Source organism: Lipotes vexillifer, unplaced genomic scaffold, assembly GCF_000442215.2.
Source record: "Lipotes vexillifer unplaced genomic scaffold, Lipotes_vexillifer_v1.1 scaffold4, whole genome shotgun sequence".
Taxonomy (NCBI): Eukaryota; Metazoa; Chordata; class Mammalia; order Artiodactyla; family Lipotidae; genus Lipotes; species Lipotes vexillifer.
The window spans coordinates 2,929,520-2,950,175 of NW_006785876.1; the positions used below are offsets into that span (position 1 = coordinate 2,929,520).

A 20,656-nucleotide genomic window follows, 5' to 3' on the forward strand; every position below is an offset into this window, starting at 1 on the left:
CTCCTTAGCACCACCAAATAGACCATATATATTACTTATCCTGTATATTATTCAACCCCCTCAAGCTCCGTGAGGGCAAAAGGATTTTCATTTGTTTTGTTCTTTGCCATACCCCAGTACCTGAAACAGCCCCTAGCACATAGTAGATGCTCAATAAATATTTGTTAAATGAATAAAGGACCAACTGAGAGGGAACATACATGGCAGTTGGACATTTGGCCTCAGGAGTGAAAAGGCCTGGTTTTAATCCTGGCCCTGCTATTTTGGGGCTTATGAGCATAAAAAAAGGCCCTTAACCCTTCTGTGCATCTTAGTTTCCTCATGTGTAACATGGGATAATCCACATTGCCTCCCAGGACTATTGAGAGCATTAAGTCCAATTTCACATATAAAACACTAAACTCACTGCCTGGCCTATTTCTAAAACTAAGCTTAGTAAATGGCAATAGTGTTCCTTCTGGAGGCTCCCAGTCGATGTGACATTGCTTACGCATCATAACAGGTAAATCAGCATCCACTCCCTTTGAGTAACAACTCACAATTTCTTTCCCAATTTGCATGACTCATCGCCCCCTGTCTCAGGACCCTCTTTCCCTGAACCCAAGTCTCCCCAAGCAAGCTGGCCTGGGTCTCTTCGCAAATGCCCCTTTCAACACAAGCCTTGTCCTGCTTAAACCTCTGAGAGAGGTTCCCTCCGAAAACTCACCCACCCTAGGTCCCTTCCACGATCTCCCCAGGCGAGCTGGGTGGGAAAGAAAGGTGAGGGATACTTGGTGAGGGAGGGGGAGAAGAAAGAGAATATGAATACATGTGTGACCTGGTGTGGGGAGGGAGAGCAGGCCAAGCCATCCCCACCTGCCAGCTTCCTGTCTGCTGCTGATAAATAGGGGATACCGATGGCCAGATTTTCCACACCCCCCATCCCGGCACCCGCTGTCACTCAATTAAAAAAAGACAGAGCAAGAGAGCCTGGGGGAGGGGCCTCTGGTTATAAAGCCTGTGGGCCAGCGGGTGAGCACACTCCCGGACTGCCAGATCCTTTTCCTGTCACCCCTAGGCAGATTTAGCTGCTGACAGCTGCTTGGGACTCTGCTGCCAGGCCTTGGCCCAGACCCGCCGCCTCTCCTCTCTCTCAGAGACTCCCAAGCCTCAGCCCCTCCATGGCCCAGAGAGAAGAGACCGCTGCAGCCACAGCGCCTACCTCGCAGGATGGCGAGGATCTGGAGAACCTGGAAGACCCCAAGAAGCTGAAGGAACTGGTGGAGCTGCCGCCCTTTGAGATCGTCACAGGGTGAGAGCTGGGTGTGCACTGGGTTCCTCCTCCCTAGAAGAGCACCGGCTGGGGACAGGCTGGGGGGACTTAGGATGGTAAGAGTAGGGATTGGTGTCACCATGCTGCAGCCATGAGAGTGCACAGGTGTGCACAGCAGGGGCTGCAGGGGACGCAGCAGCCAATCTCTCTTGGCTTCTCAGACACCTCCAGTCAGGGGAGGTGGGGGAACTCCGTGGAGGCCAGGGCCCAGAGGAGGAAACTACCCCAGAGGCATCACTTGCCTCTCTGGGTAGAGGTTTTTTAGTCGCAGGGAATTTGGTAAAAACATGAGATGCCACCGGTACATTTCAATATGGTCCCAAAGTAGCCCCTCCCTCAACGTCTCTCTCTGCTTCTGAGTGGGCCTCTCCTCTACCTGTATGTCTCTCACTCTTTCTTTAGAGCTTCTCCCTGGAGTAGATCCTAAGACAGGAAAGACAGATCCATCCTTTCCCAAGCTAGAGTGAGAAGCGTTTTTTTTTTTTTTTTTTTTTTGTTTGCTGAATCATTTCTAATTCTCCCTAGGGGCTGCCTACATCCCCGCGCCCCCCCCCCCACCAAGGGAAACAGAGAAGTTACAGGCCAGACCCAGAGCTTCTGGGCAGAGGAGGGGTTCCAACACCCTCAGCCACAGCCTGCAGGAAGCAGGATCTAGAGCAAAGAGTGTTGAGGCTCCAAAGAGGGGGCTGCACACAGGGTCCCCCTGTCTTCTCCAGATTATGCCACTTCCAGGAATGAAACCAAGCTGTCTTCCTCCTCTTCCCTCTCTGTCCCTTTGGCAGAAGATTCTGCTAAGTTCCTAATCAAAGAATAAGAAGGGAGTACGTGGGGCCACTAGGATTCCTTCACAGGAATCTCCAACAATGCCCACAGCAGACGAAGGGCCACAGGAAGAGAAACTTCAGGAAGAACGGAGGCCTGATGCCTTCAAGGGGCAGAAGGGGCCCTGGGAGTCAATTTGGACTTCTGCTGTTTGAAGTTGGGCAAGTGCTTTTCCAGTACTGGCTGCAGTTTTTTCATTTGTAACATGAGGAAGTTATGCTAGTTGATTCCCAAGGTCCCTTCCAACTCAGATATTCTCCGATTTCTAACAGAACCTGAGGGAAATGCATCCTAGTTCCTGAGGCAAGGCTTCAGGAAAGAGCCCCGGAACTTGCACTCACCCATGGCCAACCAAGTAATGTCACCTTCAACCCAGGATTAAAGGAGCAATGGGGCGCAGATTAATACATTCACAGGGAGAGCCTAGTGCCACCAGGACAGGAGAATTCTTGATTCCAGTGGCTCTCTGTGGAAGGAGATCCTTTTTCTAACACCTAAACATGCTGGTCCATGCTGGCCTTGGTCACATACACACACACACGGGCACATGCACACCCACTCTGCGCAGTGTTGTGATCTTGTGATTTCCCCGGCACAGGGGCAGGGTTGCTTCAGAACAGAATTAGACTATGTTTGTTGAGCTGAACATGCTTTGAGGTCTCAGGGTGGTTGGTTTTGAAAGCTTAAATCCTCTGATGTCACTTGCACGTGTCTGGAGCTTTATAATCTCAGCACACTTTCATAGGCCTGAGTGCATTCAAGCCTCGGCACAAGGCCAGGAGAGGAGCTATATCATTGCCACTCTACAGATGGGGAAGCTGAGAGTAGGGGAGATGCAGTCACTGCTCCAAGACCACAGAACCAGTAAGTGGCAAGTTTTCTGACTCTACCCTAGCATCCTTTCCACAGGTCTCCCAAACAGAGCTCCACCTCTCTCCATCCTCGAGATGGTGAGGCTCAGAGGCTTCCCTGACCCAAGGCTCAGAAAAAAAGGCACAGTAGGGCAGCTTTCTGGGCGCTCTGAGAGCAGTTCAGGAGGGAGGTGGAGCCCTTCGTGTTTCCCAGCCACAAGGAACAGCTGTGGAGATCTGTCTCCTGGGCCCCTCCAAGTAAACAGACAGCTTAAAATAGCCTAGAGGTGTGGCTGTGTCTGTGCGGGGACAGGAAGAGGGAACGGCTCTCCTCTCTTTCGCTCTCCAGGCGCCCTGGCGTCAAAGGACCAGCAGAGCCTGGACTCCCACGGGGGAGAGGTTTAGCCACACTGACCCTTAGAAGAGGGCCCCAGACTAGAACCGCAGATGGCTTTTCAGGAAACAGTCTGAGGGGAGGAGGGAGTACTGGGCAGGAATAAGGAGAGACATGCCCACTTATCGTGATTCTGGTTTGAATAGGGCACTCGGGATAGAAAGCAGATCTAAGGGAATTCCCTGGCGGTCTAGTGGTTAGGACTTGGAGCTTTCACTGCCGAGGGCCCAGGTTCAAACCCTAGTCGGGGAACTAAGATCCCACAAGCCTCGTGGCATGGCCAAAAAAACAAAAAAAATTAGAAAGCAGACCTAAGAACATTAAAAATAATGTGGTAGGGCTTCCCTGGTGGCGCAGTGGTTGAGAGTCCGCCTGCCGATGCAGGGGATACGGGTTCGTGCCCCGGTCTGGGAAGATCCCACATGCCCCGGAGCTGCTGGGCCCGTGAGCCATGGCCACTGAGCCTGCGCGTCCGAGGCCTGTGCTCCACAACGGGAGAGGCCACAACAGTGAGAGGCCCGCGTACCGCAAAACACACACACACACACACACACACACACACACACATAGTTGGCTTACTAGGTAAAAATATTATAAACATTCACCTGGGGACATCTCCTTTGGCAGAAAAACTGTTTGTAGGGTCCAATTCCCACTAGCTCAGTTGAGATTAATGATATGGGACAGGTTTGAACACTATAGGTGGCAAGAATGGGTGATTGAACAGCAAAGCTGTAATGTGGTAGAAAGTGCTAGAGAAAGGTCTATAACTGTGGCAGTGTGCCCAGGCCCGCTCACGCCTCTCAGCTGAGAGTCAATTGGGTACATCTCTTACCAAGTCTGTGTTCACTAAATCCTGTTGGTTTCCTGAAATCTCCATAATGGGTGTGTTTACAGGAATCATATAATGTGGTAGGGCTTCCCAAACGTTAGAAATCAGGGCTTTAAAAAAAAATTTCTTTCAGAGAGCTGGGTGTTAAACCAGCACAGCACTGAAAGAGAGAACCCTCTGAACAGGAGAAGAGCAGAGGAGGGATGTGCTTAAGGGGTAAGATCTGAGGCCCGGAGAAGGTACCATCCATCGGTACCAGGTTTAATTTCTCGAGTGTCGACTGCTGTCCAAAATCTGAGAGGTTGGATTACTCAACCTATCTTTCAGATGAGGAAACCAATCCTCAGAGGGAGAAATAATTTGCCCAAAGCTAGTGGATGGAGTAGGGTATGAACCCCAAGACTCTCTGATTTGCATCAGACAGTGATGCAAGCGCATCTAAAAAGGCCATAAAGAAGAGTCATTTATATTCAACAAATATTTTCTGAATAGGAGACATTTGTTTACTGCCGGTTTCCCCCAGAAGTATTTAACCTCCATGAGGACGGGGACTCTGCCTTTTAGGTGCTTTCTCCCTAGCACCAAGAATGGTACCCAGCTCCTAACTGGTACTCAATAAACATTTGCTGAATAAGTGAGTGAACTCATGATCGAGCACCTATTGTGTGGTAGGCTCTCTGCCAGACATTCGGGTAGGGAATTCATTGGGGGGAGGGCTTCTTGAGGAGAGAAGTTCAGGATATATATATGAAGATCCAGCAGCGCTAGGCTCACAAGAGAATTCCACTGGATCATGCCTGCCTCTGAACTCAGCATGCTTGAGGGAAGCTCTGGGGCACCGGAACGGGTTGGCTCCCCACGTCTCCACCCCAGCTGCAGCTCTGCCTGGCAGCTCCCCTTGCTGTGTGTTTGTCTTTATCTCTAGTTATGTTGTGTATGATTTTACATAAGCTGAACCTGCTATCAAAGGGAGTATTCTAGAATAGAGATAAATGGCACAGGCGACGAGTCTCCTTCCAACCACTTCTCTAGCCCCCAGTAGTTTACTCCACCCATGTGAGGAATAGAGAGGAGAAGCAGGGCTCAGAGAAGGGCCAGGCAAAGAGTGGGGGGCCTTCGACACCACTGTTAATGCCATGGCCCCTCACCCCTCACCTGGAGTCTGGAGCAGGCTGGGAAAGTTTGTTCTATAAAGAACAGAAGGCGGCCACTGACTCTGGCCACCCTGGCCTCCACTGAGGGTTGGGGGAAGGTGGAAGCTCATGTGCAGAGATGGTGTTTCCCCAGGAAACAGGGCAGGCCCAGGGCTTTGGGAATCCCATCCAGAACTGCCAGTCAGGAGCCAGCAGTTCCTCAAACCCCTTCTTAGCTCTAGGAAGTCCGGCTGTTAGAACTCTCTGCTTCCCTACACTCCTCCTTCTGACGATGCCCACTCCTACCATCTTCTTTGAAAAGTGGTCTGGAAAAGGGAAAAGGAAACTGAAACTGGCAATTCTGCCTCTTTCAAGTAGGTCACGAAAGGTCTCGTGAACAAAGCGGAAATGAGTCAACACTCAAATTACCTGTGAGTAGATTTTCCACTCCATGGATTATTTGGGGGCGAATGTTTAAACTTGGACTAGCTTCCACTGCCCTCCAGGTTGCTTCCTTTCACTGTCTAGATTTATGCTTAGGAAATGCAAATGTTTTTTAATGTGAAAGTGAGAATATATATATATATATATATATATATATATATATTGCATTGACTCACATCTCTTCTCCCTCCATCAAGCAGACCTTTGTCCCACATTTTTCTAGATGTAAGGATTCTCCACTTCCTGCCTAGAGAATTGCCCAGAAACCGGGGTCTAAGCAGATGAAGTATGAATGGCCTTGTCTGCAGAAAGTATGAGGAAGTGGTGCCTAAAGAGGTGCTGAAGTTGGCAGGAGGGGGTAGGAATCATGCTGTTGGTTTCTGTGCTTGAAGAAGGGACTGAGTCCAGGTGAAGGAATCTACCGTCAGCATCTCTCTCCTGACCACCACTCCAACACACACACACACACACACACACACACACACACACACACACATATACTTTAGCAGTAAAATATCTGCTAGGGTTGACAGCAATGGGCTATAAGTAAGTGTGGTACTTGGGCATATCATGCTACTAGAAAATAAAAGATGTTTGTGATTATCTACGAAATCACTGTCACTGTTTCCTTCCTTCCACTAGTGGGCATAATAGTGTTATGTGATTCTATAATATAACCCAAGATGGCCATGTTGGCTAGCTCTCTGGAGAAGTTTCAGACCTCTACTGCCTCTGTTCTCCTGGTAGCCCTCCAGGGCCGAGCTGTTTCAGTCTGTGGGAAGCCCAAAGAACCTCACTCAACCTTTATGCTCCTTCTAGAAGACCAAGAATCCCACTGGGAAGCCAAGCACGCTCAGTCTCTGAGCGAGCCCAAGGAAAGACGGGGAGCCAGGACCTTCCGTGACTTTCCCTTTTGCCCCTTGGATGCACTTCCGTTCCTGAGGTCCCCAGTCCAGAAGAGGCCCTGCTGAGGGACAGGGTAGACCATGGGGCTGTTGGCCCACGGCGGTGGAAACTGATATTTATAGAGAGGTGAACATTCTTCCTCTCCCTTGCGTTTCCGGTTTCTCTGGGTCCTCTCCTCTTGCCTGAAGAAGAGGAGGATGGGCTGAGAGAAGCATCAGTTGTAGACCATCCAGCCAACCCGCAACTGCACACTGGGCCACACATGTCCTCTCGGCTGGGCTGTACTTGGCAAAGTTGGAGCAATACTTCCGGGTTTCCAGAAGGAAACCTGAGGGACCAACAGGCAGCTATTGCGGAAGCCCCCAAGCCAACCAAGCAGCCATGAACCCTTCCAAAAGTTTTACCTGAGAATCCATCCTACAGGTAGCTCTGGATTGGACTTGGTCTGGCAAAAGGCCTTGAAGAAAGGAAATCCAAAAAAGAGGGGATATATGTATACATATAGCTAATTCACTTCGCTGTACAGCAGAAACTAACACAACATTGTAAAGCAACTATACTCCAATTAAAAAACAACCAAACAAAAACAGTTTCAGCAAGAAAGGTAAGCTCTGTGCTTCTCGGGAGGAAAAGAAAGCCACTCTAGGATGTGAAGGGATCATTCAGCAACTGGCTGAGTTCAGGGGTGGTCTGGTGGGGTGAGTTTAATGGGGGAAAGCCCACTGTAAGTGAATTCCCAGCAGGGATTGAAAGAGGATGCCGTCCATCCTCCCCAAATCTTAAGTAAATATAAACACATTCAACCAGGGACAGAGGGACTTAGGGAGCTAAAGATAGTACCCGAAGGAATCCCAGGGCTGGGTCCCCAAACACATCCATCTCCACAATGGAAACTTAACCTGACAGCAAGGGACATGGAAAGCTGGCTGGAGAAAATGTGGTGATGGGGGACGGAAGGACTGCAGGAAAATAGCTCAAGTTTCCTCGGCTCTTTGGCACCTGCTACTTACCCCTAAGAAGCCAAGACCCTGGGATACCAGGGATCCCTCTGCAGCCCAGGGAGTTGGGTGACCTCTCTGGGGGAAGGGAAGGGGTGTAGAGAAGCAAGAGCAGAGTTAATGGTTGCCATAGGGTATCTTCTGGGGCAACCACAGAGATTATATTTTTTAAAAGAAAACATTCAGCCTCTCCAGCTGGTACTCATCCACTCCTCTCCTTCTGACCTTTTCAATCTCTCCTGTTGCAGCCTCTTCATTCTCCTTGGACTTCAAACCTGCACAAATCTTCCCTATTTTAGAAAAACATGCACATACACGTAAAGATGAAAACAGTCTTCACCTCTGATGCTTTCTTTAGGCCCTCTCCTTTTTTCTCCCCTTATTACTACTAAACTTTTCAAAACACCTGGCCTTTTTATGCTGCTTTCATTTCCTAATCATCCATCTCCCCTTGGACATATTCATTACCAAGTCTGGTGCTCTAAGACACCAAATGGGCTTTCTAAATTTCAGGCTTTTCCCCAGCTTCACTCTCTCTGCCTAAAGCCACCCGGGTACTCTTCCATGGACCTCACTTTCATTATACCTTTCTTTCCTCAGGAACCTGTAACAATTCTCTATTGGCTCCTGAGTCAAGGCTAAACTCTCAAGAACCTTCATCACATGTCCTCCACTCTAACTCTTCGTTTTTAGTAGTCCTCTACTGTTCTCAGCTTTCTTATTTACATCTTTTCTTTCCAGCTATAATCTAGCTGCTAGATTACAAGCATCTGGAAGGCAGAGGCCAAGTCTTTTATGGTTTTGAAATGTGTCAATACTACACAAGTTAATTCATATCAAGGTACCCTTAGGTAGTCTGGCCTCAAAGATAAACATTCTTGGACACTTACATGACAACCCTTATTTCACCTGAGGGAAAAGACAGACTTGAGGAAAACAGTCCTTGGGAGAGCCTGGGACTGCAAGTTTTAGGCCATCCCGTACCTAAGATGCAATATCCGTGACTGACAAGGAGAGATAGGAAAGCATGAAATGTTCTTGCTGTCATGAGATATTTTACAGGCTTGCTACTTTGTAAAATTACTATTTGAACACTGCTTTTCAAACCTGGCCACATAGAATCATCTGGAGCACTTTTTTTTTTTTTTTTTGCGGTACGCGGGCCTCTCACTGTCATGGCCTCTCCCGTTGCGAAGCACAGGCTCCAGACGCGCAGGCCCAGCGGCCATGGCTCACGGGCCCAGCCGCTCCGCGGCATGTGGGATCTTCCCGGACTGGGGCACGAACCCGTGTCCCCTGCATTGGCAGGCGGACTCTCAACCACTGCGCCACCAGGGAAGCCCTGGAGCACTTCTTAAAAAATGCTGATGCCTGGGCCTCCTCCAAATGTCCTCATTTAATTGGCTTGGCGTGGGGCCTGGGCATGGACATTTGTAGCTCCTTGAGCAGATTCTAACATACAGCCAGGTTAAAGAGTCACTGATTTAGAAATGTGAGCGTGTGCTGTGTGCTGGGAGTGAAGGTGGAGTGTTTGGAGACCTGTGCTAATGAGGTGTCCAGGATGCACACCTCACTCCAAATTCTCTCCTCTCCTTTAGATAAACATTTGAATTCCTTCGTGTCTTTTTGTCACTGCTGTCAGCGTAGGCAAGTCCTGTTTCGGTAGTGAGAGTGAATGTGTCTCAGAGGTACTTATCTTGGAGAGCCATCCACTCACTCCATGCTAGTCCTAGAACAAGAACTCATCATTCTCTCTCCTTCCCTGTGCCTTTGCCTCCTTGACCCACAGGGAGCGGCTGCCTGCCAACTTCTTTAAGTTTCAGTTCCGGAACGTGGAGTACAGCTCCGGGCGGAACAAGACCTTCCTCTGCTATGTGGTTGAAGCGCAGAGCAAGGGAGGCCAAGTGCAGGCCTCACGGGGATACCTAGAGGACGAGCACATCTCCGCCCACGCGGAGGAAGCCTTCTTCAACACCATCGTGCCAGCCTTCGACCCGGCCCTGCGCTACCTGGTCACCTGGTACGTGTCCTCCAGCCCCTGCGCAGCTTGCGCTGACCGCATCGTCAGGACCCTCAACAAGACCAAGAACCTGCGCCTGCTCCTCCTGGCGGGGCGGCTCTTCATGTGGGAGGAGCCTGAGATCCAGGCGGCTCTCAGGAAGCTGAAGGAGGCTGGCTGCAAACTGCGCATCATGAAGCCCCAAGACTTCGAGTACGTCTGGCAGAATTTCGTGGAGCAAGAAGAGGGTGAATCCAAGGCCTTTGAGCCCTGGGAGGACATTCAGGAGAACTTCCTGTACTATGACGAGAAGTTGGCTGACATCCTGAAGTAGGCGAGTGGGCTCAGCCTCACGTGAGTCTTTTCACTGTTAACTTGGGTAGAAGGTCAGGTGGAATGAGTGGCCTCTTTGATTTTCCTTTGATAGGATTTCATCTCTGTTTTTGGTTGGTTGTAAAAACATTCTTATAAGATCCCTCCTTCTTTTCTCTTTCTTCTAAATTCCTCTCCCTAAATCCTTTTCTCTCCTACCCTTTTATATCAAACTGATTTTCCCCATAACTTGGAGTGCTCAAGGGTGACAGGAATCCAGAAGCTTTGATGAGACAGAATGACTTTCATAGTAAGATTTAGATGGTGCAAGGACCTGTTACTGAACAGCAAAGATATTTCAGTCCCCTAAGCACGTCCCCATGTCCACCTGTTCAGACTTACTAACTCTGGACACCTTCTAGACGGCCTGCCGCCACCCCATTTGCAGTCTTACCATTCCATTTTTCTCTAATGCAGGTTCTGCATTCCTAGAGGGGCTTTTTTTTTTTTTTTTTCATTTTTGGTACTTTTGAAAGTCCCCGAATGGATCTGTATTCAACTTTTGGGGGGCCAGAGAAGCTTTCATGTTTTCAGACAAATGGTTCTGCTTTGAGGGAGACCAATAATTGCTGTTGGAATGTACAATGCAAGAACATTTCCTTAATGTTGAGAAGACCTCATCAGAACTTGCAGAAAAATGATGAATGTGGGGAATAAGGATAATATAGCAACAAGTTCTGCTATACAGCAATGTTTAAAGGGTTAAAAAGATGTTTGTAAATTAGGCAGCAGCTCAGAAGTAGCCTCCTACAGATATCAAGATGTGATAGAACTGGAAGCAAAGATTAGCTATTTAAGCAAATAATTAGGACACGATTAAGGCCAATTTGGCCTCTTGCTGAGGGTAAATTAGACTCTTAGAGAAACAGTCCAATTGCCCTCAGGAAAGAGGGTAAAGGATCCTTTACTACGTCCTTTTGAATTTCATCTGATCTAGTTTGCTCCCATAGAAGTGCAATGACTAAGTCTCTTTACAAGACCTGAGTTACCGATCAAACATTTCCCATAACAGAGAAAGGGTCTTCACCACCCTCTTATCCAACTTTAATTCTGGAACACCTCACATATTAATAAAACATGAAAGGAGCATGCTTCCATGAAGATACTAAACTTATTTTTGGTGTCTCTCACTCGTAATAGTCTAAAGAGATGTTGCTTCATGGACACGTTTTGGAAGCGTAAGTGTTCCAGGGCTTGATGTTGGCAGGCGTTTGCTATTAGACATGCACACAGGGTGCCTGATCATTCTCCAGCTGAGCGTTCACCAATCCATGAAGACAGTTTTTGGCCATTTCTTACAAAAAGCAGGACCCATTCACTGAATTCAGTGAGACTATGGTCAGGTAATGCCACATGGTACTTTGCTCACACAAAATAGGACCACTCTGAGGGGTGGTGAGTAGTAATACAAACAGATTCCTAAGGATGACCTCTGAAAATACAAAATTAAATTCCTCGAAGATTTTATTAGTATAGGGACTGTCACTCGTAATTATAAACCCTACAAAGATTCTTGTAGAATGATGACTGGTAGCCTAATTTTAACTCTAGTGTACTTTCTTCTTAAACATCTTTCAGAGTCACAGGCCACTTCTACCAGCTGCCAAACTAACCAGACCTCAGAGATGGATGGATGTGTGTGTGTGTGCGCGCGCGCGCGCGCGTGTGTTGTCCATTAAGTCAAATAATTAAATAGCTAGGGCTTCCCTGGTGGCGCAGTGGTTGAGAGTCTGCCTGCCGATGAAGGGGACACGGGTTTGTGCCCCGGTCCGGGAGGATCCCACATGCCGCGGAGCGGCTGGGCCCGTGAGCCATGGCCGCTGAGCCTGCGCGTCCGGAGCCTGTGCTCCGCAACGGGAGAGGCCACGACAGTGAGAGGCCCGCGTACCGCAAAAAATAATAATCATAATAATTAAATAGCTAAACCTGCTATAAAAATTAAGCATTTCAAGGAGGATTAAAAAGAGCCTTTAATTTTGGATAACAGAGTTATATCTTTTGCTAATCTAAATAAACAAGTAAAATAGATAAATCAGTTTGAGGGAAAAGTCCATTTCTAAGTCAAATTATTTTTAAATATTATTGGACATGTTCCACATTGTAAGCCTCCTTCCATTAGTGTACATAACTGTATTATCTGGGCCCATTAACATGCTTCCCTGTACTCTATTTTAGTTGCTCATATTCCTGAAGGGAAAGGTTAAAATGTACCAAGTTAAAAAAAAAATTGGCACGAAATCAAGTTGTCATCTAAAAGCCCCAAAGAACTCTGCTTAATTAAAATACTCTCAAGAAATGAGCATTTGTTAAAGAAAATTTGTCTCATATTTCTTATTCCTTCTTTTTGAAAAATGACAGAATAGGATTTAACCATATATTTAACTCAAGATAACATATTTAAAGCAGATCTCTTCTGGGGCTTTCTCTGTGCGAACCACAGCAAAACATGAATGAAACAAATCCAGTCCTGAGTAAACCGGAAATCACAGGAGATTATGGAGAAATTCAGGCACTTGCTGGCGAGGGCACAAAGAAACCCTAACTCACGAAGAAAACCCTTCACTGTTTAGGGCCAGCAGGGCTCTCAGTAACATGCTTTCTGTTTTCTCACTAAGGTCTGTCTGCTGCCACCAAGAGACAGCAATGACACATGTGGCCATCTGGGACATGCCTGACTTCCCAATACCACTTGGAGCTGGACAACATTTGACACGAACCAATCCTACTGCACAACACCCTCCGAGGACTCAAAATACACTTATGCTGTAAATCATTTAAGCTGTGCCTCTCTCTCTAAGGCTGCTCTTGGGAAAGAGGAAAGTGAGCTGCGAAGAGAGAAACGGCAACCATATATGGGCACCAGGCATCCACGGGGCTGAAGGTCCGCATTTCCCTCAGTTGGGCTGCTTAGGTCGAAGAGCCTCAAACCCAAAGTCTGCACAGATCTTTGAAATATGTCCAGAAATGCATCTTAAGTTGGGATCTTTTTTTAAGAAAAACAGCAACATTAATAAAAGAGGTGGTGTGGTCTTTCTGTGACCAAGTTTTTTAAGGAACTTGGACATTTAGAAGTTATTATGGACAGTAAGCAAGTCCCAGGAATAGGGATGTCCCAGGCTATGAACCAAGCCATGACAATATATAAAGTGGGAGGAAGGCTTAAACCAGAACTTGCCTAGGCAACACGGGATGTACTAACTCCCAGGCAGACTTCACACCTCAGTCTTGACCTTCATGAAATATTTTCTTCTGAGATTAGCTGTAAATGAGTATCTTTTCCCTCCTCTGAAGACAAGGAGTATGGCAGAGGATGAAACAAAAGGCACAAGAAATCTGTTTCTAAGGTATATAAACATCCCAAGTGCCAATTCATAGGCAATTAGCACCTTGATTAAAGAGGAAAGGGCAAGAAGTAGGATTTCAATGTTCAGATACACATAATGTAAGAACAGTCAGTATGTGGTACTTGATGGCAACGGCAGGATGGTGTCAGAAGTCTCATTTCTTAAAAGGCTTGTTTGAGTCCTATGTAGAAGCAAAATTTCACACGTGAATTTCTGGGTGTTTCCCAAACTCTAACTAGGTTTCCAGGAATAATGTGTCCCTTCTGAGTATCAGGCCATGCCTCCTTTCCCCAGGCTTCAAGTGTGGTAAGTCATTGGAATTTGACCCCAAGACTATCTGCAAATGACACAGCACTTTATCACATCCCTGCTGAATTCCACTAACAGCCAGACCTCCACAAGACTAGGTTTTGTTAAAGGAATATGAACGAGGCTCATACTCCGTGAAAAAAATTAACCCTAATCCTAGAAAATCAAAGTTTTGACCCAGTGTTAAGATTTATTTGCATAGTTAGGCAAAATACTTTAATTCTAAGTTTCCTCTTACCACTCCACTCTCATTTTGTTTTGTATAGACATTCTCTCCCTTTTTTTTCCCCTTCAATTTTACTGTGTATATGTGGACAGGAACAAAGCTCCAGAAAAGTCTTAGTCTAAAAGTTTGACAATGAACTTGCCCCCCGCAGTGCCCCTACCCCCAACAACACTGGAGAACTTGTCTGTTACACATAGATACAAAAGAAGTGAAATACTTTTTGAAACTGCTGCCTCATTCAGGCTGAGATGCAATAAAAACACAAGTCTAAGGTACAAAGATTATATTTAACCAGTGCTTTCCTGGTGTTTTAACAAGCCCCTTCTAAACTCCAGTTCTTTTACACTTGGGAAAGCAGCAAGTCCTATGACAGACCCAGAATTCACTCTAGGGAGAAAATCAATAGTAGGTCTGTCTCTTTGAACTCAACACCACAGTAAGGGGGCGGAGGATTGAAATACTCTACTAGATTTCCCCACACCTCTGATACTGAACCACTGGCTAAATCCATGAACCTTATTCTTCCACCATCGAAATCAAGAGTGGACAAAGCTCTGCTCTCTTAGCTTAGAAGAAAAGGGGACTAATATTTACTGTTTTCCATCCCAGGTGGCTACACATCAGAATCCTCTGGAGCTTAAAAACACAAAGAAACCTGGCCACTCTCCCCCGCCCCCGCCCCACTACCAAATTAGAATTCTTTTTGGAGGAAGCGGACCTTTATTTTTTTTTTAAGGAGATTCACATGGGTTTTGTTGAGAACTACTGATTTATTGAGTCATTACTCCACACTAAGAACTTTGCCACATATTTCACATAGTATTTTATTTGTTTCGTGACTGAATTCAAACAGGTTCAATCACAGAACCTACGTGGTGGCCAAAAGAGAGCAGGAGTTCACCACGGAGAGATTCTAAAAGCCTGCCTTTCCAGTGTGCTGACCCACAGTTCTTACCCATTCTGATGTCTTATTTCTCACCTTGCTGCTCTTCGTACTGGACCCTCTATCTGACTCCTCCGGATTAAGTTACAGGTGAATCCTCCATCACCCAAGTCCAGAACAACACAGACATGTGCACAGAACCTCACTGCCCGCCCCCCCCAAGAATTTATTTTTCCATTCTTGTCACCACAAATTCCTTGTTAACAACACAAAACTCTTTCTTGTAATTTAAACAAAACTGAACCCATAATTCTCTCCTAGGATGAATATTATGACATAAGGATAATACCAGGTAAGTGCACAAAATGACAAAAGATGCAAAATTAACTGAAGTGTTCATCCTTCCTGAAATGTCTCTTAAACAGCAGAGAAGCAGAAGCAATGCTGACACCTAGTGGCAACCCAAACAAATCATTCCCAATCAAGCCCAACATTTGGCTTCCCCACCTAGTATCAGGCCATCTAGGCCTTACCTTCCTGGAAAAAAAAAATTCCCAGCAACACTTCCCAAGCAATCCCTCCTCCAGACTCCCAGTCCAATCATGAGAATACAGCAACCAAAGTCTGGCCTGCGAAACAGACTACCACATGAAACTTTCCTCTGACCATTTTAAGGTCAGTTTGCTCAGTCCTAAGGCCCAGATGACACAGAAGGTAGACATATCCAAAATGCGCATCTGTTCAGAGTGTGTACACAGTAATTCTGATGTCTGTTGCCTCAAAGACCTCCTCAATCATCGCAGATACATTTTCCCATTGCAGACGATCAAGACCACATCCAATCCTGAAAAAGACAAAACATCCCCACTGGTTGTGATGAAGGTATCTAGGAAAACACTCCTTCCCTCTTCCTCTAGGCTGCATCCACCCAAAGCCTAAGATATCATCTAGTCTCACACCTATAGGCAGCCATGGTGGGAGTTGGGAAGTTAACTCCTATTGTGAGTCACCTAAGGCTGTTTCCTAGACAGCCCTAACATCCAACAGCTGTCACTTCTCTTTTGCCTAATAAAGTACCACTTCCCAGTTACTTCAGGCTACGTTTAGAAATGTATAACTGCCGTGAGATGGAAGAACTTACTATCCTTCTATTTCTACTGATGAAAACTAGCTGTGGGTGGATGGCAAAAGGTTGGTATTTTTAAAATACACTTATGATAATGAAATGTTAAGGAAGATAAAACAGAGAATGACAAAGGACAGGATCTCTGCACACAGGAAGTCAAGAGGGAATGTTGGGAAATGCCAAGCTGATTGTAATTCGGATCTTTGCAGCACTCTGGTGAGAAACCCCAATCGGCCCACAAAACTCTTACTACCTGGCACCTTTCTTCCAAGATGTTACTTAACTGATCCTCAATATCCCTAGGGAAAAGAGATGCTTAACACTGATAATTATCTATAAATGTGGTTAAGTACCTGAAAAAATTGTGATTAAAAAAAAGTTTCTGGTACATAAGCAATGAACATATTAAAGACCAGCGTAAGATAAGGGACCATGTAGCCACGCTCGTAAGTAACTTGGACCTTGGAATAAACCTGCATGCATGCTCAGCAGTGACAAAACTAGTCTGACAAGAAGAGAAGAGACTCCAAGCCTATTTCCTGAAAAGGAAACAAAGGGGATATTGAACCCCTAATGTCAGTCCCTTAAGTTCCCAATATCTAGGGTCTAAGACATTACATAAGGGACCTATCCTCTGGCTATTGTCCACACTGAACACAAACAAGCAGCAGTTTAAAAAGCAGTGGTAACTTACAACTTTCTTCACACAGAATTAACAGGTTTGGGACACCTGAAGTGGCCCAGAGAGAAATCACAATTGCTCAGTCTTTGTTCTTTAGCTGCATTGCTTCAGAAAGAGAGGCCAGGCTTCAGGTAGACGATGCCCAGAATTCAACAAATGTCTGTGAACAATGGTTCCTCCCTACTAAGTAGGCTGAGGCAGGTCTGTGGTTTAATCATCCTGATTCATTCAGCCCAGGCTAAAAGACGGGCACGCCTTAGGCTAAGATCTGAACTTGTTTACTGATGATTTTTTAAATGTTTTGAAATTTTTCCACCTTTAAGTCTGTATTTTAGGTTACATTAAGCTTTTAAGTCACTTGTCTTTGGGTAAGACAGTAAACCCCACTAATCAAGTCTTCATTTAGGGCCCTGGATTTCCTTGCCTTGGCATGGAGAGGTCGGTGACTCCATTCTTCAGACAATGGGACTTCATGGCCTCTAAACTCTTCTGTAAGTTTTCATAAGTTGGCTTGTGTGAAGCCCTTTTCTTTGTAATCTAAGCACAAAGAACGAATTCAAATTTCCATTAGTCCAAAATGAGAGCCAAAGAAAAGTCATCATATTCTCCCAACATTCTGATAATTAAAACAATAAGTATATTTTTATAGAATAGTCTAAATGACAAATGTCATACTGTCCCTTCCAGTTACGGGAGCTCCTCAGGAATCCACTACATAGAGCCTGAGAAACCCAGACACTGCCATATAATAATCTTTCCTTTTCCCAAGAAAACCAGATTAGCAGGTATGCCTATTGTCTACCGTTTTTAAATAGGTGAAAGTTTCTGTGCCACTTCCAAGAGATAAGCTGCATATCTGTAACAAGGAAGAATCCATAACACCTAAAAATTTCCTGTTAGGTTTATTTATTTAAAAACTGTGCTTGCCTTTTATTTCCCTATAAAAGAACAGAGAAAAACTGGTAGCATTCCAAACAAGACTGGAAGTCACAGTAGCATTATGGACATTCAAAGAGGCTAGGACATGTCCCCACTCAGCGTGCTGTCCAAATCAGGCTTGTAGTCACTTGGCTATAAGTCATCCAGCACCATTGCCAAGAAGCTGCACTCTTTCTGAAGCCAAAGACCATTTGGATAGTGGAAGAATCCCACACTGAGAAAGCAGGCAGGAAAGGAGATGAGTATTACCTGGCACTGCATTTGATTGGGAAGACTGAGAGAAAAACTCCTTTGGGCAATCTATCTCTTGAGACTTTATTGTCTCTATCTTACTATGATCAGGAAGGAATTAAACTATGGGAGGCATCCCTAACTTTTCCAAGTCTCATAGCACAGGTCTTTGGTGAATATCACTACTCTTTCCCATGGAGCTGGGATGCAGCCTCATGTTCCTTTCTAATCCAGTGCACCAAATAGCCACCACTTCTGGATCTGAGTTGGCATGAAGTCAGTTTTTTGACATCTCTGGTTGTCTGGAATGAAACACTGTGATCAGCATAAATGCAGTACAGCCCATTGGTTTACCAATCCTTAGAACTTATTGAGAATTGGCCCCATCTTACCAGGTAATATATATATCGCCCATCTCTCTTCAGAACAGCCACTTCTCCAGACTTTTTTTCTAAGGAAAACAGTTATTTAATAGTAAAAAAAGAAAAAGAAAACCAAAACACTGATCTCCATTCTTAGATTTTAAAAAAATCTTTATAAATTTGAGTCTACTTCAGAACTAGAATTAATTTTCAACCCTGAAGAACACTTTGATACTTATCAGCCTTCCTAAATACTGTATTCCTTAACTTCCAGCTTTCTTATTAATGTTTTCTGAATCATGTTTTCCTCACACCCCATCTTTGGTACTGCTGCATTTTCAAATATACCCTTGTTCACTTAAAAAACTTTAATGTCTATTGCCATGAAATGTTTTAGAATGCACAGCACTTTTTACTTGCCAAATGTGTTTAATAATAATCGTTTTACAAACAAAAACAGCTAATGCGTTAAGCATTAAGGGGAACATAGATGTATTAAAAAGTTCTTAATTATTAAAGAGTTTTCAATCAGGAAAACATGTCATGTTTAGAAATAAATATAATACAAAGCAGTAAGAAGTTGCTTTCTTAAAGGCTGGGATTAGAATCACCAGTGGAAACTTTGATTCAGTAAGCCTGGATTGTGGTCTGAGCAACTGTTTCAGAAGCCCACGTGTGATTCTGATACTCATCTCTGGTTTAAAATCACTGGTAGAAAGTGATGGGAGGAGTCTGTAAGGAAAAGGTTCTAAACTCTTTGAAGCATAAGCACAATATGGGTAAACAGAGGATCTTGAATGCCAAGCTAAAATCTGTGGACTTTGCTAAGCACTTCAGAGTTATTAAAGGTTTCAGAGAAACAGAAATTATCAAGAAAGATTTATAAAAGAGGGGGAAGAAATTTAAAACTTTTACAAGAATTCAGGTTTCTTGTGATAAGGACCCAAACTAGAGGCCATGTTTGTAGAGGAAAAACTTAATCTGCAGAGTTAAAAGGACTCAGTAGTTAGGAACCCCATCTGTGCATGTATATCTTGTTTAATAATTAAGTATAACAAGAGCATCAAAAGATGCTCTAGCCAGGGCAGATAAGTTCAGCTGTTTTCAAAACTCACGTTGATTTAACAGTTCCTGCACCCCTCCAAATTTCTTCTTGAAGTGAACAGCTATCCCAGCGCCCATTCGACAGTCCTCACTGATACAGTGGGCTAAGGAGTCTGTTTTGGGGCATGCAAAAAGATCTCCTTTCACATAAGTAATCTAAAATGTGCAAAGGGAAAGAAAAGTTTCATTAGTGACAGAAAAATACTAAGCTATTTCTTTTCCTTTACTGTGCCCACCACCACTTCTCCGTCCCTCCTTCATTTCAAGACAAATCCTCAGAATTTAAGGGGTTATCTAAAGCGAATTCAAGCATGTGCATAAGAAAGTGATGGGTGGTCTCTGCCTAGGACTGTATCAGCCTTTCTAAAGTAAATCAGCAGGAGAGAGAAAGACAATTCAATTATTGGTTTAATTAAAAAGTGTTTATGCTTTTGACCTAAATTAGTCTGAATTTCAGTTCACCAGTAAATTAATAGTTGTTACGCACTCTGCTTCCTTCTGAATCTTCATTAGGGCTGCCAGCCATGATACTGAGTCGCTATTTCCAGAATTTAAGTGTTTCTTCAACTATAAAAAGGGGAAAGGAAGTAAAAATACTTAGGCAACCTGAATATATTACGTTCAGACTGCCCTGACCACCCACGTACAAACATGTTCCCCCCACCGTTTATCGCTGAAAGTAAGTTCGCCTCTAGGGAATAATGCAAAACTCTTCTCGGGCAAGAAAAAGAGAGAATGCCTCGTTTCGGAGGCGGACGGACCCCGCTCGCATTTCGCGCTTTCCTGGAGCGGAAGAAAGGCGGTCCTAGGAGCCGCCTCCTCCTTTCCCCGCGCCCGCGCCGAGTAAGGCTGATTCAAGATAGTCTCCTTTTCCCTGCAAGATGCAAAAGTATTTCCCCATTGGATTTGGCCCAGAAGCAAAAAGGTGGGACTTGGCCACAGTCCCGTTAAGCTGCATCTAGGGAGTATACTGGCCTGGGGGAGTGTACTGCCGAGGCTGGGGCAGGTGGAGAGGGAAGGCCAGCCTCTCAAGGAAGGCTCACCCCCATCTTTTGGGGGGAGCTGCGGGAAGAAGTCTAGAGAGGCCTCCCATTCTTTGTTTCCTACCCTAGGCCGGATCAGCAAGGGCGTGGGGCCTGTCCCGGGGTCCCGTGGTAGGGAGCTGGGAGGCTCGTGCAAAGCCCCAACGTACCGGGGTTACCCTTCACCTGGAAAGGAGTCGGCCGTTAGGAGGTCCCGCCCCGCGGGGAAAGGCTCTGGTAGGTGGGGAGCAGGAGAAGAGCCCAGATGTGGAGCCAATCCCGCCAAAGCTCTTAATTGCACGCACCTAAGATGGCCGCCCACCACCTGGGAGCGGGGCGGAAACGAGCCCCTCTAGCTAGCTAGC

The 20,656-nt window shown here is 45.7% G+C and overlaps 2 protein-coding genes across 3 annotated transcripts; one reads left to right on the forward strand and one right to left on the reverse strand.

The window, feature by feature from the left end:
• The first annotated feature begins 1,022 nt into the window (after positions 1-1,022).
• On the forward strand, positions 1,023-13,093 carry APOBEC2 (apolipoprotein B mRNA editing enzyme catalytic subunit 2). The gene is made up of 3 exons (XM_007458184.1): positions 1,023-1,291; positions 9,482-10,045; positions 12,679-13,093. Exons 1-2 carry the CDS (start codon positions 1,161-1,163, stop codon positions 10,023-10,025), a joined length of 675 nt encoding a protein of 224 aa, XP_007458246.1. The 5' UTR covers positions 1,023-1,160; the 3' UTR covers positions 10,026-10,045; positions 12,679-13,093.
• Positions 13,094-15,049: 1,956 nt separating this feature from the next.
• OARD1 (O-acyl-ADP-ribose deacylase 1) lies at positions 15,050-20,620 on the reverse strand. 2 transcript variants are annotated; one of them, XM_007458185.1, is made up of 6 exons: positions 20,377-20,453; positions 19,757-19,836; positions 19,281-19,425; positions 18,196-18,254; positions 17,058-17,170; positions 15,050-15,669 (listed from the first exon to the last, which is right to left on the reverse strand). In XM_007458185.1, exons 2-6 carry the CDS (start codon positions 19,793-19,795, stop codon positions 15,567-15,569), a joined length of 459 nt encoding a protein of 152 aa, XP_007458247.1. In that variant the 5' UTR covers positions 19,796-19,836; positions 20,377-20,453; the 3' UTR covers positions 15,050-15,566. The 2 variants fall into 2 exon arrangements, with proteins under 2 accessions (XP_007458247.1, XP_007458248.1); XM_007458186.1 differs by lacking the exon at positions 20,377-20,453 and adding an exon at positions 20,462-20,620 and having other exon boundaries at positions 15,567-15,669.
• Positions 20,621-20,656: the final 36 nt, after the last annotated feature.

Bases quoted from the DNA above. Each gene is read 5' to 3' on its own strand.
- APOBEC2 (XM_007458184.1), top strand. From the start codon at position 1,161: ATGGCCCAGAGAGAAGAGACCGCTGCAGCCACAGCGCCTACCTCGCAG. The intron at 1,292-9,481 runs GTGAGAGCTGGG...CTTGACCCACAG, and splicing joins CCCTTTGAGATCGTCACAGG to GGAGCGGCTGCCTGCCAACT.
- OARD1 (XM_007458185.1), bottom strand. From the start codon at position 19,795: ATGGCTGGCAGCCCTAATGAAGATTCAGAAGGAAGCAGA. The intron at 18,255-19,280 runs GTGAGTTTTGAA...TGTTTTCCTTAG, and splicing joins GCAGGAACTGTTAAATCAAC to AAAAAAAGTCTGGAGAAGTG. The intron at 17,171-18,195 runs GTAAGATGGGGC...CTTTGTGCTTAG, and splicing joins GGCGATATATATATTACCTG to ATTACAAAGAAAAGGGCTTC.